The 16984-nt window shown below is 43.6% G+C and overlaps 1 protein-coding gene across 1 annotated transcript in view; it reads right to left on the minus strand.

Moving 5' to 3' along the window:
• The window catches only part of ntng1a (netrin g1a), a 99823-nt gene that overhangs the window by 46127 nt on the left and 36712 nt on the right, over positions 1-16984 (minus strand). Inside the window, exon 2 of the mRNA XM_061094320.1 lies at positions 8108-8751. Within this exon, the coding sequence (XP_060950303.1) occupies positions 8108-8751 (644 nt within the window). The remainder of the gene's footprint in view (positions 1-8107; positions 8752-16984) is intronic.

Raw genomic sequence — 16984 nt, forward strand, 5'->3', positions numbered from 1 at the left:
AATTCAATTTTAAGACAATACATGCTGAGTAAACATAATGAAATGCCCATTTTCTCTCAAAATGAACTTCAGTTCTTCGGGTTGAGATGGGCTCAGGGTACAAGAGTTTTAAAATCCGGACCGATTTTTTTAATCAGGTTGCATCATACACTGTCTGCAAATATTCTCCACTCTAATCTCAAACATGCACACACTACAGGATTTGAATTTAATGGCACATCACACACTACAGGATATTTTTTAAGATTATTGCTCCAGAGGAAGTGACACGTCATTGCTCTTCCTCTCATGAGGAAAAAGATGCAAACAAGTAGTAAGACAACTTTCTCAGTCAATAGGTTTTGCAGTGATGTCAAATGAAAGCAGAATAAACGAGTCTGGGTGATAGAATGCTTGGGGAGATACATTTAACAACTCAGCTGTCCCCTGCACTCATACTGTATACAATGATTCTGCTGGTAGTAGCCACACAACCAGATAATCAGGACCAAACATCGGTACGACCAAGGTTCCCGACTCCCCTATTAAGTTCATCTCACAGCCCCCAGTGCGACGGACAATGAAACATATTGTTCCCTCATTTCAGACAAAATACAGTTGCCTTGCAAGAAATGATGTTCCCTTTCGCGTAACCCTGTGGGTGCCTCCAAATTAAAAGTTTGGAGGCAATTAACGGTTTGTTACGATGGAGTATTAGAGCCGTATTGAAGATTTCAAGGATGAAGTCGTAATTAAGAAGAAATCTTAATATTACAAGAATAAAAGAGTATTATTATGAAAAAATTCTGAATATTAGAAGAAAAAAGGTGTAACTTAATGTGAAATTCATACTGTAATATGACTATCTCATAATACTATCACTTTGTTCTTGCATTACTATGTACTCGTTCTCAACGGCAGATTCTTTGCCTTTTAATTGGCCTCCACTTTGTGAATCAAGCAATACATTTAATTTCTTCCTAAGTGCCTATATTTAGAATTTTAACAATGACAGTGGTAATATGTCTCTGCCGCTAGCGTGCTTTCAAACATGTCACTGCTCCCTGATAAAAGCTAATTAATTATCTGAACCGAGGCTTGATTGACAGCAGAAGCATCACCACGCAAGAATATTTCCGTCCTGCCATCCAGTAATATCCCTGTTTTTGTCTGTTGCCATAAAGGACACAGACGTGGTGCCGATGGTTCCATGTTGCCAGCAGCCATATGCAGATGACAGTGCACAGGCAGCTGGGGCCTCTAGATACGGTGCACTGCACTTCTGCTGCTGCTGCCAACGCAACGCACTTCATATTCTGCCTCCGCCTATACACTACCGCAGCTTTCAAATCCACCCCCACCTCTCTTTATTCTTACCTTCACCGTTCACATGTGCACTGCTTGGGGAGGTTCGCTGCTGCTGGGAATAACCAATTAATTGGAGAGAAGGGGTCAACTTATATATTAATACCGCCTCTCACAGATACACACCCACCACAGCTGGGTCCAGATGAGTATATGTTTGAGTAAATTACTGTTTACTGTTGGTCGTTGGGTAACATCACTGTAGCCTGAGAGAAGGGGGATGCAGGTGGCTTTGTCTTGAGGCTCCACAACAGAAGGAACTAATATACCACATTTTGGTTTATTTCATACAGGGAGGTTTCTCTGTCTGTCGGCTCGTCCCTGCTCCTCTGCAGCTTGTTCCCAAAAACTTTTAAGATGCCGTTGTCCTCTTCCAGAGCACAGGAGCAGTTTGAGCAAGTTCCTGCCATGAGTGATTCTAATTTCCTTTGAGCTCCTCAACCTGGCAGACGTAGGCAGGGAGGGCGTCAGCAAGAGATGAACCGGGGTGGGTTGGGGGCGATCAAAGGCAGGGAGGTGGAGAAGTGGCCTGGACAGAAGTCAGGAGGAAGAAGGAGGCGAGAGACAAAGGGCATAGATAGGCAGCTGCAGGCTGTTGGGCTCTGTTTGAGGCTTCACTGAGTTCTGTCAGTAACAAGCACAGATACAGATCAGCTGAGGACCGGTGTCATACTGAGATAAATGAAGGTGTGGAACTGGTCAAAGAAAGAGCGGGACCTCTGTGACGTCCACTGGGGAATAACATCTGGAAACAAAGACGCTACGTATCGGCAGGTGACCATGAACCTTCATTCAGACTTCAAATTCAGAGGCAGTCTATAGGTCAACCATTATGAAACTACCTTAAGATTCCTCTTCGGCTGGAGAGAACATTTACTCAAGTACTGCACAAGTACTAGGGGTGGGAATTGGCAAAGATGTGATGATTCAATAGTATTGCGATGTTTGGGCCTTTCAAAAAATGAGGAAAATAAGACTGCTCAACTCACTTCAAATGTCACATCTAATTCTGTGAACAACACTGTCTTCTACACATTAACTGAAGTGCAAAAACTAAGAAAGGGTAGTGCAAAAACTTTGACCTTGAACATTCAGGACAAAGGACCTTTGTAATTATTTTCTGAATAGGAGACCTCTAGCATGAATGCTGAGCTCCCAGCACATAACTTACAATTATTTAAATACAATACAGTAACATAAAGCATAAAGTTACTGAACAGAATCGATTTTTTCTCTAACAAGTACTCTTACATGTGGGTTACTGTACTCTACTTGAGTGTATCTGTTTAAAGCTATTCTACACCTTTACTGAATTTCAGAGGGGATACTTATTTGAAAGATAATGCATGGATTAAGATTTGTTTACAGTTTAAAAGCTCATAAAATACATTGTATGGTTAGAGATCAGATCCAAACTTTTATGCTTCTTAAAATGTGTCCTTATAAAGTCCTCTGTCATATTTATGAATGGCAGTGAGTTATGAGTTATTCCATCTAGATTGACATCATCACCTAGAGAAGTCAAATTTATCCCCATATTAATGCTGGCACCCTTTGCAGGAAGCCCACTCCCTTTGTTACCTACTGTACTGTATATAAAGGGAAATGTTATATATTGATTCATTATTGTCAAACCAATATATGCTTTATTAGTATATTAGTTATAGGAGACATTATTCTGCAGATTGAGTTTTTTTACTTTTGCTACTTTAAGCTCATTTTCATGTACTCACATTAGAGACATTAGAGAAAACCTCACTTAGTGTTCAGCCAAAAAAAGGGTGGGGATCACTTACAGCCATTTAACGAACAAGTGGCGTGGATGTTAACAGATGGTCCAAGTTATCTGGACCAATCACAAGGCCCATCCTACAAACATGGCACTCTCCCACACAATGACTAATGCTGACTGCTGATTCAAAAACCTGAAATGCAGAGCACAGCGCAAGGTGAGCTGAATAGATGCTTGTGGTGGCACGGAGAGAGGCAGACGGAGTGAGACTAAGGAGGGTAGACAAGTGGAATGACTTATTCAGGGGGGGGGAAGTGGGCAGCAAGAAACATGAAATTAGCACAAATAGATTATCTGTCGTCCAGGGGCCGGCCTAAGAGCAAGCCAAGCACTATGGTGGGAGAGGGAGCGGGGAGAAAAAGCAGATTGACTTCTTGTTTGTTCCTCCCTTAGGGGAGAGCCGATAGAGCCATCACTCACCAAACTGCTGATCTGTAGTTGAAACAGCTGTATCCAAAAGCACACATGCACTAAAGTACACGCCGATTAGAATGCACCAATAGCATGACCCCTGCACCCCGGGACAGATGAAGTGTCTAATCTCCTACATATGGTATATATTTTGTGCGCCTCAGATAAGAGCTACCCCTTTATCACACTTGTGAATATTATTGATTTGCACTCGTGTGGACTTGATCCAAATATCTAAAGAGTAGCAGCGGCGCTTGGGTGTTTATGATTCATCCCCAGTGTTAGTGTAATGTGCTGCGCTGCATTTGGCACAAGCTCACAAAGACACAGTCCTCTTATTGCAGTTACGCGGTGTAATGTTCCAAATGAATAAATAAATACACATCTGATCGCTGCGGATGGATTTCGCTTCAGCTTGGGTCAATGAGTCAATCAGTCTCCACGTACGATTCAATATGTTTTGGAGGACTGATCTGAATCCATACAGTGCTTCACCGATGGAAACAATTTCACCGGTGTAACATCCAGATTCACAGATTGGGTTGAACACTTCGCATTCCTGTAACATTAAAGCAGCAGGAGATAGATAAAGTCTTTTTTTATTTATTCCACACATTCTAATCTCTTGAGAATATCATTTTTAATATACTATGTGCACCCTGGAGCCATCATCAGGCAAGAGGTCTGGTGAGCTTACTCCTTTCAGGTGAACTCACAACTGCAATATTTACTTCTACAATTTCTCGGATTTCAGGGCCTGAAGAAAAAGGCGAGACCATTCCTCACCCAAGATGAGTTTTGAATATGCAAAGTTATACTGTAAGTGAGCTCAAGCGTACAGTAGCAGTTAAAGCCAGACCAAGAGTATTATCTTGAGAATCGGGGGTTCATTGTCAGCATGGGGATATACAGTCAAAGAGGTAGTTTCCTTCCGTGAGGCCGCGGGAAATCTAGACCAGAGTAAAAAGGTCTACTAACCGATTCTTCCCCTCCCTGGTCTACCCTGCGGTCAAAGTGATTGTGAACCCTTAAGGTTGTTTCTCTTCTTCCCCGATAATGTCCTGCGGCAGACATATGCTCTATCACAACTCGCACTGCTGTAAACTTGCGAAATCAAACTTTTGCTTTCCCCTACGTTCTGTTTTCTGCACCCAAACAGAAGAACAAGCTGGAAACGTTGTTCACAATATGGGGCGTATATTTTTATCAATGCACTGACAGCAGGAGATGGGATTGGAAAAATATAGCACGAGTAGTAATAAGCAGAATGTGTTGCCGGATTCAGAGCTCGTTTGCATCTTCAGTCCCCAAAAGAGCTTTTCTGGTTCATTCTGGCAATTCAAAAGTGCCAGAAGTCCCACCTAGAGTTCTCGCAATGCTATTCTTTGGTTTGTGGTGGGTGGTGTATTTGCAGCTACACTGTGTGCTAGGTGTTTATCCCTCAAATAGCTCTAGAGGTTTGGAGTGGGGCTGGGTCTTCTCTTATAATTCAAGACAACGACCCAAATCTGCAGAGGACAACCTGACAACGACCGGGAGTTGCGGGAAAATGAGAGAAAACCAGGAGCCAGAACGAGATCTGTTTTAGTCGCCCGAATCTTCTCCTACTTTAATTACACTGTATTGATCACAGGGTGCGGGAGGAAGAGGAGGGGGGGAGGGAGGAGGTGGAGCGAAGGGGGGGGAGTGACAGCTGGTGAAATTGCCGGCTGCGGTTACTGTAAAGCACGGGGAAAAAACAGAGGCGGGAGCAATTACGCCAAAGTCATACAGTAGATAATTAGAAAATCTTCCCAAGCTCGCCACGCTTTCTCTCTCTCTCCAACACAAACCCATTTTGCGCGGCTGCTACAATGGAACAGTGAGCGTATCAGATTCATTAAAGTCATCGGGCAGTGTGCACTGTTCACATCCATCTCACAGCTCCATGCTTGGTTTGATTTGAAATTCTTTGCATTGATTTCCCCCTCTCCAGCGACTTTGGTGCAGGCCTTCCCTGTAATCAAGCCCAACGGAATGGTCATGCATGACACTTATGGCTTCACCTGCAACAACTTATAGCAACAGATGCGAGACGACCACTTCTGCAGAGTTGCGCTCCTTCCCTCTCTATCTGTTCTGGGTTGACCTACTTCGGCAAAGAGCTTAAGTTCCTTTCTTTGTTTCTCACTCTGTTGTGGCAAGGAGAGGAAAACCCCCTACTGTATTTCCCTCCACACCCCCCCCCCCCCCCACTCCTGATTTGGGCCAATGGCGGCCGAGTCCGGCGCAATGAAATATGCCAGATTCAACCTCACTGCCCCTGCAAAATCGCTCCCAGCGAGTCTCACACAACTGTATCAGGGGGGTTAAGGAGCTTATGTCTTGTATACGATGCATGGAGAAAGGGGCTGAGCAGTGATTTGCCATGGGATGGGGGGGGGGGGCGGGGAAGGAGAGTGAAGCCTCTCTGTGCATAGTGTATCTCATTATGGCTGAACTGTGTGTTACCTTTGGTAAACAGTGGGGGGAACATTTCTCAGGCGAGCGTCACTCTCAACGCAGCGGGCTGGTAAACGACCGCGCCCCGATGGCGGCGCGCAGCCATTGCTCAAGTCTACAGCCCCACAGGGATGTGTGAGTGCGGTCATGATTAGTCAGATAGAATAATAATCTGCGCTTATGACAGCCCCCCTTCATTTCAGCGGGTGTTGAATGGATGTCCAATACAGCTCTTTTGTGTTGGTAAATTCCCTTCAGTTGTTTTTGCTCAATGACCTTCTCAATCACGAGAAAAGTCAAAAATTCCATTTTCTGAGTGAGACATTTAGTATAATATCCCCGTTGTTCAAGGGCACCTGCAGAAATACTCCATTTTAATGGAATATACACTATGATATTAAGGAAATTTAGCAAATCAGAGGTTCAATAACCCATTCAGATTGGATGCAACATATATACCTTCAAGACTAGATGCTGTTTGCATACTTCTCCCTTTAGAGCAGGTAAAACGTGTGTGTCATATGAAATAGATTGTAGTTCTCTGAAATACACACAGGGAAGGGAAATGTAGTATGTGTGTTTGTTGGCGCTCTTTGTTTGCAAGAAAGTTTTTCAAACAATGGCTGACGATCTAAGCAACAGAAATGATGTTGAAGCAGAATACAGTTTTATTGATTGAAATAACAGAGAAGAAAATTTAGACCAAGACAATTTTCTGTTGAGCCGCTGACCAAGGCTCTGTCTGTGGGATACAGGTTTGAGGATTTTCTTAGTATTTCATGTTTTTTTCACAAGGGTTAGGGAAAGGATTTATGTAAACTAAATATTTTTATTTCATGTCTCTATCTGCCTCAGAGGCTGAGCAATTAGAGTAATTGTTAACAATGGCAATTGTGTCAGCTTTTCAGAAAAGGGTTTTAAATGGTTGTTTTAGAGTGCGTTTTATACGTCTTAATGGTTTAACCGAAGTTTGATAGCCTTTTACAATCTGTTCATAAACAATAGCAAACACGTTATTACAGCACCACTGTCTATGAGGCACTGTAGCATGAGAGAGACAGCAACTGAAGTCCCACTTTTTTAAATGACCACGTGACGCTAACCCTCTTATTCAGCTGACTGAACATTGATTTATTCTTCCACACAAGAAGTTTGCTGCAGATGAGCAGGACACTAGTGATGTTTCTATTCCCTCTTCCCGAGCCGCGGCCTGGCATCCCGACTTCTACGCCTCTACCCTCATCCTCAAATTGTTGTGACGTTCCGCCACTCTGCGCTCCGGCACCGCCACCCTCTCAAGTGTGAAGAGCAAAACAAGAGTAATTAAATCTTCATTCCTTCACCCCCATACAACCATATTCACATCTGTTAAATTGGAGAAAAAAAAACCACAGAGTAAAACAGATCCAATTGAGTGTATGCCCCAGTGGCTCTCATAGTGTTTTCGAGCAGCAGGGTAAGCTTTCGTCGCCCCCTCCCCTAACGGCATAATGGCGTCTTGTTTCCATGCTATATGACCCCGTGTGGATTCTGTAAATCAAACACCAATTACAACGCACACTGACCTGCCGTCTGAAATGCTACGGCTAATGTCCTTTACAGGCTCAAGGACAGCTGAGTGGATTCGGCGTCAAAATGTAGAGTGCTTCAGCAAGCTTGGTTAATTAAGACATGCTGACAGCTGATGAACTCTGCACATCATTATGGATCCGCTGCCTAATTGGAAATAATTGTAACGGTAAACGCATTTTTCTTCTACGTCTGTGTGGCTGTACTGTCGCTACGGTAACACCCCAGAAAAAAAAGGTGCTGAGGTGTCAGCCCGCAGAGTCATCATTACATCCAGGGTCGAACTAATCCGTTAGGACACCCAAGGGCCAGACGTGTCTTGTTGGGGCGTTAATGACCCCACTTGAGTTGATTGGTGAAAATTCCCCCTCACTAATTTTCCATTAATCCAGTGACAAGAACCAATTGAAAAGCCCCCACAGGACCACTGGGAGCCCGAGGCAGAGAGCAGTCCGTTTTAACCGTTTTGAAATTCCCTATAAGACGAGAACAGATAAATGAAGGTCTTACCTGCCCTGCACTTTGATGTCAGAGATGGCATAGAAGTATCTGGACAGGTTGGTCTCGTCCACCATGGTAGCTCCCGTGGCAGGCCGGAGCAGGCGGATTCTCAGGTCTGTGATGGTAAAGAAGTCCCTCAGGTTCTTGGTGGTGTCCAGTTGGCCGTAAAGCGAGGCCATGTTGTGGAGCCGGGGCCCGGCGAACAACGCAAAGCGCTCCTTGATCTCAAAGCGCACAGTTTTGTCATTCTTCCACACGTAGCCTCGCGAGTAGTCCTCAGTGCAGATGATGTCCAGCAGGGTGTGCTGGGTCAGGTCCTGCACCGTCTTGGGCTCCATGGTGAAGGCGTCCAGGCAGTCGGTGGCGTAGAACTGGTAGGGCTGCCAGGTTCGGCCATAATCCAGCGACTTCTCCAGGACCATCTGCTCGGGCCGGCCTGACTCAAAGGTGAGGACGATGTCGTCAGTCAGCTCGATGGTCTTGTTCCAAGAGAGCGTGAGGTTGACCAGGAGGGCCTTTGGGTACTTCTTCCAGGACGTGGACTGCCAGAAGGTGGTGGGGTTGCGGCCCTCGATGTCGAACATGAGCTCTGGAGGGTGGGCGAGCTCGTCAGTGCTGGCATCACATTCATTATTACACATGTAAGGATTCTCCTGAAAAGAGAAAGAGGAATAAAGGGAAGAAGTTAGTTTTGGTGAGCAGTAACAATAAATGAAGTCTCTTTAAAAGCAGACTATTGAGCATGGCCGCATATCTCTTCAGGTATTTTACTGTCACATCTCAATTTTACTTTTTTTCTCTCCATGTTTTCAAGCTCCTTGGTTGAAAAAGGTCTGCCCAAAAACATCTGTCCGATTTACCGCAAATCATTACCAGGCGATGTTCGCTCCTTCCTCCCTGGGGACTCGATCTAGCTGTCAGGGGGGGGAGGCACTCCTCCACGAGGACCTTTCAAGTGCTACAAGCTCCAATTTATCAGGACAAGATAATCCACTGCTTGATTAGGTGGGAGATGTCACCCTGTGCCTGTGCGTGTGCATGTGTGTGTGTGTGTGGGTGTGTGTGTGTGTGTGTTGAAGTGGTGCTGAGGAAACCGGGAGAGGAGCCGGGCCCCTGATGTAAGACAGTCTAATGAAGCGGTGCGGCAGAGATCGAGTAGGTTCGAGGGAGAGACGGCTCCATTCGGGCTCATAAGCTTTGCAAGTTTTTCCACGTCCTCCAAGGCAAGGTGACAATGAAACAAGGCTCTGTCAGGCTTTCTGACTGCTGGAGGGCCACATTAATATCCTGTCTGGACCGTCCTCTACAGGCGACTTCCAGCACTGGACAGCAGCGGCTGGGAGGAGAAAACGGGAAGGAGGAAGAAGGCAGTAGAAAATTCCACTTGGGTTTTTTTTCGTGTACCATCTCGTGGCGGGAGGTTAGGTGTGCTATTAACTGCAGCATCTTATGCACGGTGTATCCAAAGACAGATGTGTAATATCTCATATGCGACAGTTATGCCTGCTTCGGGGGTGAGGAGAGTCTCTAAAAAACACATTGGCATGCAGGACGGATGTCTGTGTTGCTGCAGTTGTGTCGGGAACACGCACTCATCGAGGGAGACCTAAAACCATATTTCACTGACTCTGCCTGAATGGAACTAGATTTATTCCTGTCTTCTTGTCCCTTTAACTATTGGTGATTATTCTGTATTTGTAATGCATAACACTAACTGAGGAGTAGCATAAAAAACTAATATTCTATTTTAAATTGTGTAAGTGGGCTTAAAATGTTATTAAATTCTGTTATAATTTAATTTAAACTGCCTCAAATGACACAATCTTCTATTTTTTGAGGAGGAGGAGGAAGAGATGATTAATTTCCCAACATTCAGTCTGTTCTTGTGTAATATTTGCTTCACTCTCACTGTATCAGCAGAGGTGGATAAAGTCCTTAAAAGCCATCCACCCAAACACTAGCATTTAAAGTTTTATGAAATCCAACAAAAATGCCACCTGTTCTGGTTAAATTATGAGAGATTATTGGATATTATTACTGATATTTATATATATATATATACCATTATAAATATTTAGCATTGTAACACTATTTTAATATCTTAACTCAAGGTGGGCTAGATTATTCTTTTTTATTTAATTTTTGTGAAATTACCATATTTCTGCAAAAACTATTATGCAAATGTGAAAATGCAATGGAGTTGAAGAATAAAGTAGCAGCAAATGGAAGTATTCAAAGTACAGGTACTGTTAACCTTGCAGTTCAGTATTGTAAATATTAAATAAAGTATATCGGGTAATGTTCCGGCAATGTGGGGAAGCATTTACCCAGAGTGCACCAGTGTGACTGTCCCAAAACGTCCTTCTGTAAACAAGATAATGGATCTTAGTGCGTCTCTTTGTGAGAAACTGTATCATGTCTGTGATGAAACCTTTTGTACCTTTGTGTCTAAATCAGGGAGATCCAATGATGCAGCTATCACTGCAACACACACACACACACACACACACACACACACACACACACACACACACACACACACACACACACACACAAACACACAGACAGACACACACACAGACACACAAAGTGCCGCCCTCACCAGCACATCTCTGTAATCAGACAAAGATGTATCCCTATCGATCCCTGCGGCTGGGGCGCTGGAAATCTGCTGTGTGTAGCACCTGGCAACCTTAGCCAGTTGTCCGGAGCTGCCCCGAACACGCAGGTTAAAAAGCTTTCATTACTGTCTCCTCCGCTTCTCGCCTAATGACAAAATACTGCCTTTATGAAGATCAATAACCTCACCGGTCAGCCCGGAGGAGAGAAAGGAGATGAAATGCTGAGTATACGGCCTCATGAAACGGAGATTTTCCTGTTTTACTGGCGGGGGGAACCGCTGAGGGGCTGACGGTTTGACTCACATTAAAAATCACTGACAGCACCCGGCACGGCAATTACAGCGTGACAAATGTTGTTTCTATTAATCCCAGTGTGATGAGAAGTGACCAGTGTGAGGAAGGGGCTGCAAGAGCTGAGTTTGCAAGAGCCGATGGGTCACAGTAAATCGGCGTTAATAGAGATGCTGACGACACACCCAAAACACACCGTGGCTTAATCCCATTATTAGCATTGTGAGGCAGGGCAATAGAGAGAGCGGGAGAGAGAGAGACGAGTCAAGGTGTTTATGTGCATGTTGTGTGTTTGTGGGTGGACTTCACAAATCATCCGGAAGCTGCTCGAAATTCCTGTGGCGTTGTCCCCATTATTGTCAAAGTGTTCAGGCTAATTTTACCTGCTGGTGTGAGAGAGGAATAGAAAAAATATCCACAACAAAGCAACAAACAGCAGCACTCCACTGAGTCGGATATCTGTCACGTTTAGGTCACTGGGTAGTGTGGTTTCTCTTGCTTTGCCAACCGAATATTTTTGTTGGCAGAAAACATGAACCTCTTGAAATAACCGAGGCAATTTGACTCTCAAACGTGTACAGATCGAGGTAACACTTCTACTGCAATTTTCCATTTTGTGATCTTTGATCGAGCCTCTGTCACGGCGCCATTCTACTGATCATTGATCAATCAGTCAAGCTCCTCTGCTGCTCTATTTTTTTTATAAATAAATCAAACTTCATCAACCATAAAATTCTCATGTTTTTATAATGTATTACTCCACTGGAATATGTGAATGATTCTGTTCATCCCGGGAAAAAATACCACCCTGAATGTGTTCTCATTGAGGCTCTGTGTGCAACATGACAAAGTGTTTCACCCTCACAACAATAAAAATCAGAAGAATAAAAATCTGTGAGTTTCTTTTTCTATTCTCTCTTTGATACTAAAGCAGCGATCACAGTCGAGCTCCATATACTGTACGTATACAGCAGAAGTGTGCAGCAGATAAGTTACTGATGTTGTGACTGTGCCTAGTTTTAAAATAAGATATGACCGTGGCGGCTGACAGCCTTGGCCCGATCACACCGTAACCGCTGATGGAGGATGAGACTTGGGGGAATATAAATTTCCTGACTGCCGACAAGCCATCGAGATTGATGGGCCCCCACCAATCAAACCCATCAGCTTGTGTGACAGATGTCTTGCTTTTGTTACCCAGATAGTGAACGGAACCGCCCTCCGTGTTTTTCCTCCTTCTACCTTTCCCCTTCTCCTCTTTCTTTAGTTCTGATCCTAAAACATTTCATTTCAAAAGGGATCAGACAGGATAAATCAAAGGAATATCATGCGTACATGTTATTTGATATTGAAAACTAATTAAGGAGTAAAAACATATTAAAAACAATTATTGAACAACTGATAGTGTGAGCTGAAGAAAGTTTAAATGCACATTGTTGGCTTGTTTCTTTAATTGTTTTATATGTATAATCTGTTTCTTATCACTTGATAAATAAAAGAGTATTTATCCAGATTATTAACAAAAATCAAAAGAAGTAAGATTCAATCTTAATTTAAATAAACACTGAGTATCACATTCAATTTTGCAGTAGAGCCATAGAAGGTGGCAAATTGTGAGAGTGATGAGATCCTGAGAGAAATGGCCCATGGGTGACGTGATGTAAAACCAGGACCCAGAATAAACATCCGGAAATAAATGGAAATAAACATTTATTGTTCGAAAACTCCTGCTCCAACTGTGTGTGGACATTTCATTGCATGAACGGTGTGGATTCCTGCCCAGAAATACACCATCTGTTTCCTTACATCCATTTCTCTGCCATGTTTCCACCTCTCTTTATTCAGAAAGGTGTGTGTGTGTGTGTGTGTGTGTGTGTGTGTAGGATGGAGGTGGGGGTTAAAGCTATCCCTGCTGCATTAATGAGACCTTGTGTTCCACGATAGATTTCTTCACCTCGAGCCAGCGGCTTGATTGAAGCAGCGCTCTCTCAATTTCAAAACTTCTCTCTCTCCCTCCCTCCCTCTCCCTCTTTCTCTCTTTCCAGTCTTGCCAACACCTTCACTGGACCCCCTCTGCTGCTCTCTCTCTCTCTCTCTCTCTCTCTCTCTCTCTCTCTCTCTCTCTCTCTCTCTCTCTCTCTCTCTCTCTCTCTCTCTTTCTCTCTCTCTCTCTCTCTCTGTCCCATGGTGGGAGGAGCAGACAGAGAGAGGGGCTTAACCTGGACGTGGAAGGAATATTGGATGCCAGTGTGACAGATTACAGTGGTAATAGACACCCAGGCCAAATCCTCACAAGGATTACAATCATATTTTCATATGGCTCAGGGTCGGCCGGAGGTCGAGCGGCCTGGACCACGGTCAACAAGGAGACATGGGACACACACACAAGACCCCACACACACACCAGGTTCTCTTGCAGATTATGTCTGAGTCAGGTAGGGTTAGCATATATTGTCTTAGATTTTGATAGAACATTTAACAATTAACAACTAATTACCTGTAGTTCAAACAGATTAAAGCAGAGGACAGAGTGTTATAATTAATGGATAAAAAGAAAAAGGTTTAGCACGGTTTTTAAGTGTTGAGCAGAGATTATTAGTTAGATAGATTAGATTGTTATTTGATACAAAAGAAGATTGACAGAGCTCTCAGGAATTATCAAATCGATCGATCATTATCGGCCGATAATCAGGTGATCGCCTGAATGATCTGCATTTAGTTTTTTTAAGTATACGATTACCTCATCGGCCATAAAATCCCAAAGGCAAACTACCTGGATTAACACTGCTAGTAGTCAAAGTTAGCTTAGTTTAGCATTAAAACTGGAAACAGGGGCACTGCTAACCTGCCTTTCTAAATGAACACTTACACAAGTAGCAGTGATGCTCCACCAGCCCTCAGGTTGAAGTGGACTGCGGTCGAACAGCTCGCAGTCCAACACATGAGTTATGCCGTTTAGTGGCACCACGGGGGAAATCCTACAGTGATCTAAAGGCAGCGAGCAGCACCGTTCAGCCACCTTAAGCACCACAGTGTGGGCTGTCCAGTCGAGCGAGCCGAGGTTATGAGGCGCGACGATGTGTAAATGTCCTCGTGTTGCGATCGTCGTGATCAGTGGCGACGATTTAGAAGATTCATGAGCCCTAAAACAATAGTGAGGAAGGCCTTCGGCAGCCAGCTTCTGCGCATTGGCGGGATATAAAAACAATTTTATATTCCATTATCTTTTATGTGGCAAGCCCCACCGGGTGCCACTGTGATACGGTCTGGAGGACAGGACGATCTCCCCTGCTTAGGCGATGGTATACTTGCGAGAGCGCGGCGAGTACACACATCAAGATTTACAGCCAAAGTTGTTTGATGGCTGTAGGTATTCCTTTAACACGGGCAGTTAACTTGACAGGATAATGGTACAGTACACCGCACAGTTAACTTTGAGTTAAGGACTCTCATTCATGCAGCACAAAACATGCAATCCACTGCATCAATAACTAAACAAGTAAGTTGTGTTTTATTTATTTAAAACCATTAGCCCAGGATCAATATGGATTTCTTGGTAATGATGCAGATAACACTATTAGACAGTAAAACAATTTCGATACTGATGCATCAACTAAGATTTAGAATATATATATATATATATGTAATAAAGTGAAAAGGTGAATGATTTCTTGCACCATAGATTTTTTTGAACTAACACACACACAGACACACACACACGCATACAAATGCACCAGAGAGTAGAGCTGAATGTGTTGAATAAGACAAAGTGCAGGAGATCAGGTAAAGAATAGCACTTAAAATAATCTCACAGAAGGACAACCCTGCTCTTGGAGTATTTGGAAGCTTGTTCCACCGCAGATGAACCAAAAAAGAGAACAGTCTGGACTGTGATTGTCTTGTGAACAGAGATGGCAATGCAGGACCACTATCCCTGGAGGAACACAGTGGCAAAGAGGCACGTCACTTATGATTGATTGAGTTCAGAAGTTGTTCTTGATACAAACTGGTGACTGGAATTTGCTTCTGGCAGCCATGGTCAACCAGAAGAAGTTGATGGGTAGTAGAGGGACGTCTGCCCTTTTAGGCTGATTGAAGACCAGAGGGCTGCAGTCATTGCAATAATATTTCAACTGGTCTACTGCCGGCAAACAGTATCTTCTTTCACGTCTGAAGTGGAGCATTTGAGTGCTCCTGTTTGGAAACCACCTATTTAGAATTGGGTCCCAACAATGAATTAGCTTTGTGGAATATTTTAAGAAAACACAGCAGTGGTGGTGGTGGTGGCGGCAGTGTTTTGAAATGTTAGGAGAAACTGGAAGTTTTTATTTAGCAGACCAAAGCCTAAAAGAGAAATGAAGGATTATTAATTTATGAGTAAATCAAACAGAAAAGTTCAAAAGGAAAAATGTTGGGCTGAGTGCAGTCTGGAACAGGTCACGGACATTTGGATTATACATTATACGTGTTATAGATAAAACTGAGTCATGCAGTGAAAACCTAACTCCCAGGTACACAATGTAACTGGTTCTTTGTACTTTCAGATAATTTTCTCCTACGTTGGCTGCTTGACTAAATCAGGATCAGATCACTGTTATTTCCCACCATCGTCTCGACAAGTGTCATTTATCTTTTATGAAGATGTCCTTCCACAATGAGCCGATACACCAGGGCATAATCGATCCGCTGGCTGCTGCGGAGCTACATCTCTCAATCAAAGTGTCCCATCCCATAACGGGAACACTTTGGCATTTTTCACTGCACATTAAAACCAGCCTGTGGCCATGATCACCCCTGATCTTTCAGCTGAGGAATCCCTCAGGAGCTGACATCACGACGCTGTCATCGCCGCCCCCTCCCCCATCGCTATTCCTCCTAGTATTTTTTTAATGGTAAAATAACGCCACGGATCCTGTGAAGCAGCTCTCCAGAGACACATGCATTAGTGTCACCTTGACCAAGCTAAGAGGCAAACATCAAGTGCAAGGAGCTGCTCCCACGTGGACGCAAACCTCAACCACCTGCAGCAATGACACTACCTCAGCTCCTAACACCTCCAACTATAAACTGTAGTTGTGATTTTATAACAGTCTATTAGTCTAAGTCTATATAGGGATATTTTTATTACGACATATATTTGTAACCTTTATTTACCCTATTGATAGCAGTGTTGCTGGCTGGTAAATTATTTTGATCCAGAATAAAAGACTGTATATCAACACCTAATGAATTGAAAAGTCTTGACACTCAGGATGAATCCTGATAATTTAAATGGATCCCTCATTTTTTTCTAGCGCCACCAACAGGTGTAATGCTTCACTTATCCAGTGCAACATTTCTTCAGATATTTAAACAGAGATTCATTGTCCCCAGATTTATGATGATGACTTTGGTGCACCACCATGTCTCCTCTCAGGGGCAAATCCAGGAGCAGGGCCAGGGGGGCACTGGCTCCTGCCGAAATCTGATTGGCCCCTGAAGTTCCCCTGTTCCACAATAAAATTCCAAACAAGTAATACGGCTGTTTGTTAAGACATTTTATTTTCTACGCTTTTTCCTGTACAAGCAGGAATTTTCAACATATATTGATGATGTGTGGCTTTGCTCAAAGATACAGAGCTAACAATAAACAAGGGATGACTTAAATGTGCTGAATAGGGAATTGTATATGGGTGTTGGAGATATAATTGGTTGTAAATCGTGGCGCATTTACGGCCTCTGATTTTGAAAAATCCCAGATCTGTCGCTGTCTCCTCTAATGTCACCACGTGGCTGAAGTTTGCAGTTTTAAGTTAATTGTCCCAAACAACTGTTAGACATAAATTATCACTTCATGTACCTCCAGATGGCTTTGGTGCTCCCCTACTTTTCCATCTAGCATCATCAGGCCGAAATGTGAATTTGTGCGTTACATTTGTTTATGACGAACTACCAATGAGACCAAGCTGTTCTACAAATTTAACTGAAATAATGA

This window comes from Limanda limanda, chromosome 20, assembly GCF_963576545.1.
Source record: "Limanda limanda chromosome 20, fLimLim1.1, whole genome shotgun sequence".
NCBI lineage: Eukaryota > Metazoa > Chordata > Actinopteri > Pleuronectiformes > Pleuronectidae > Limanda > Limanda limanda.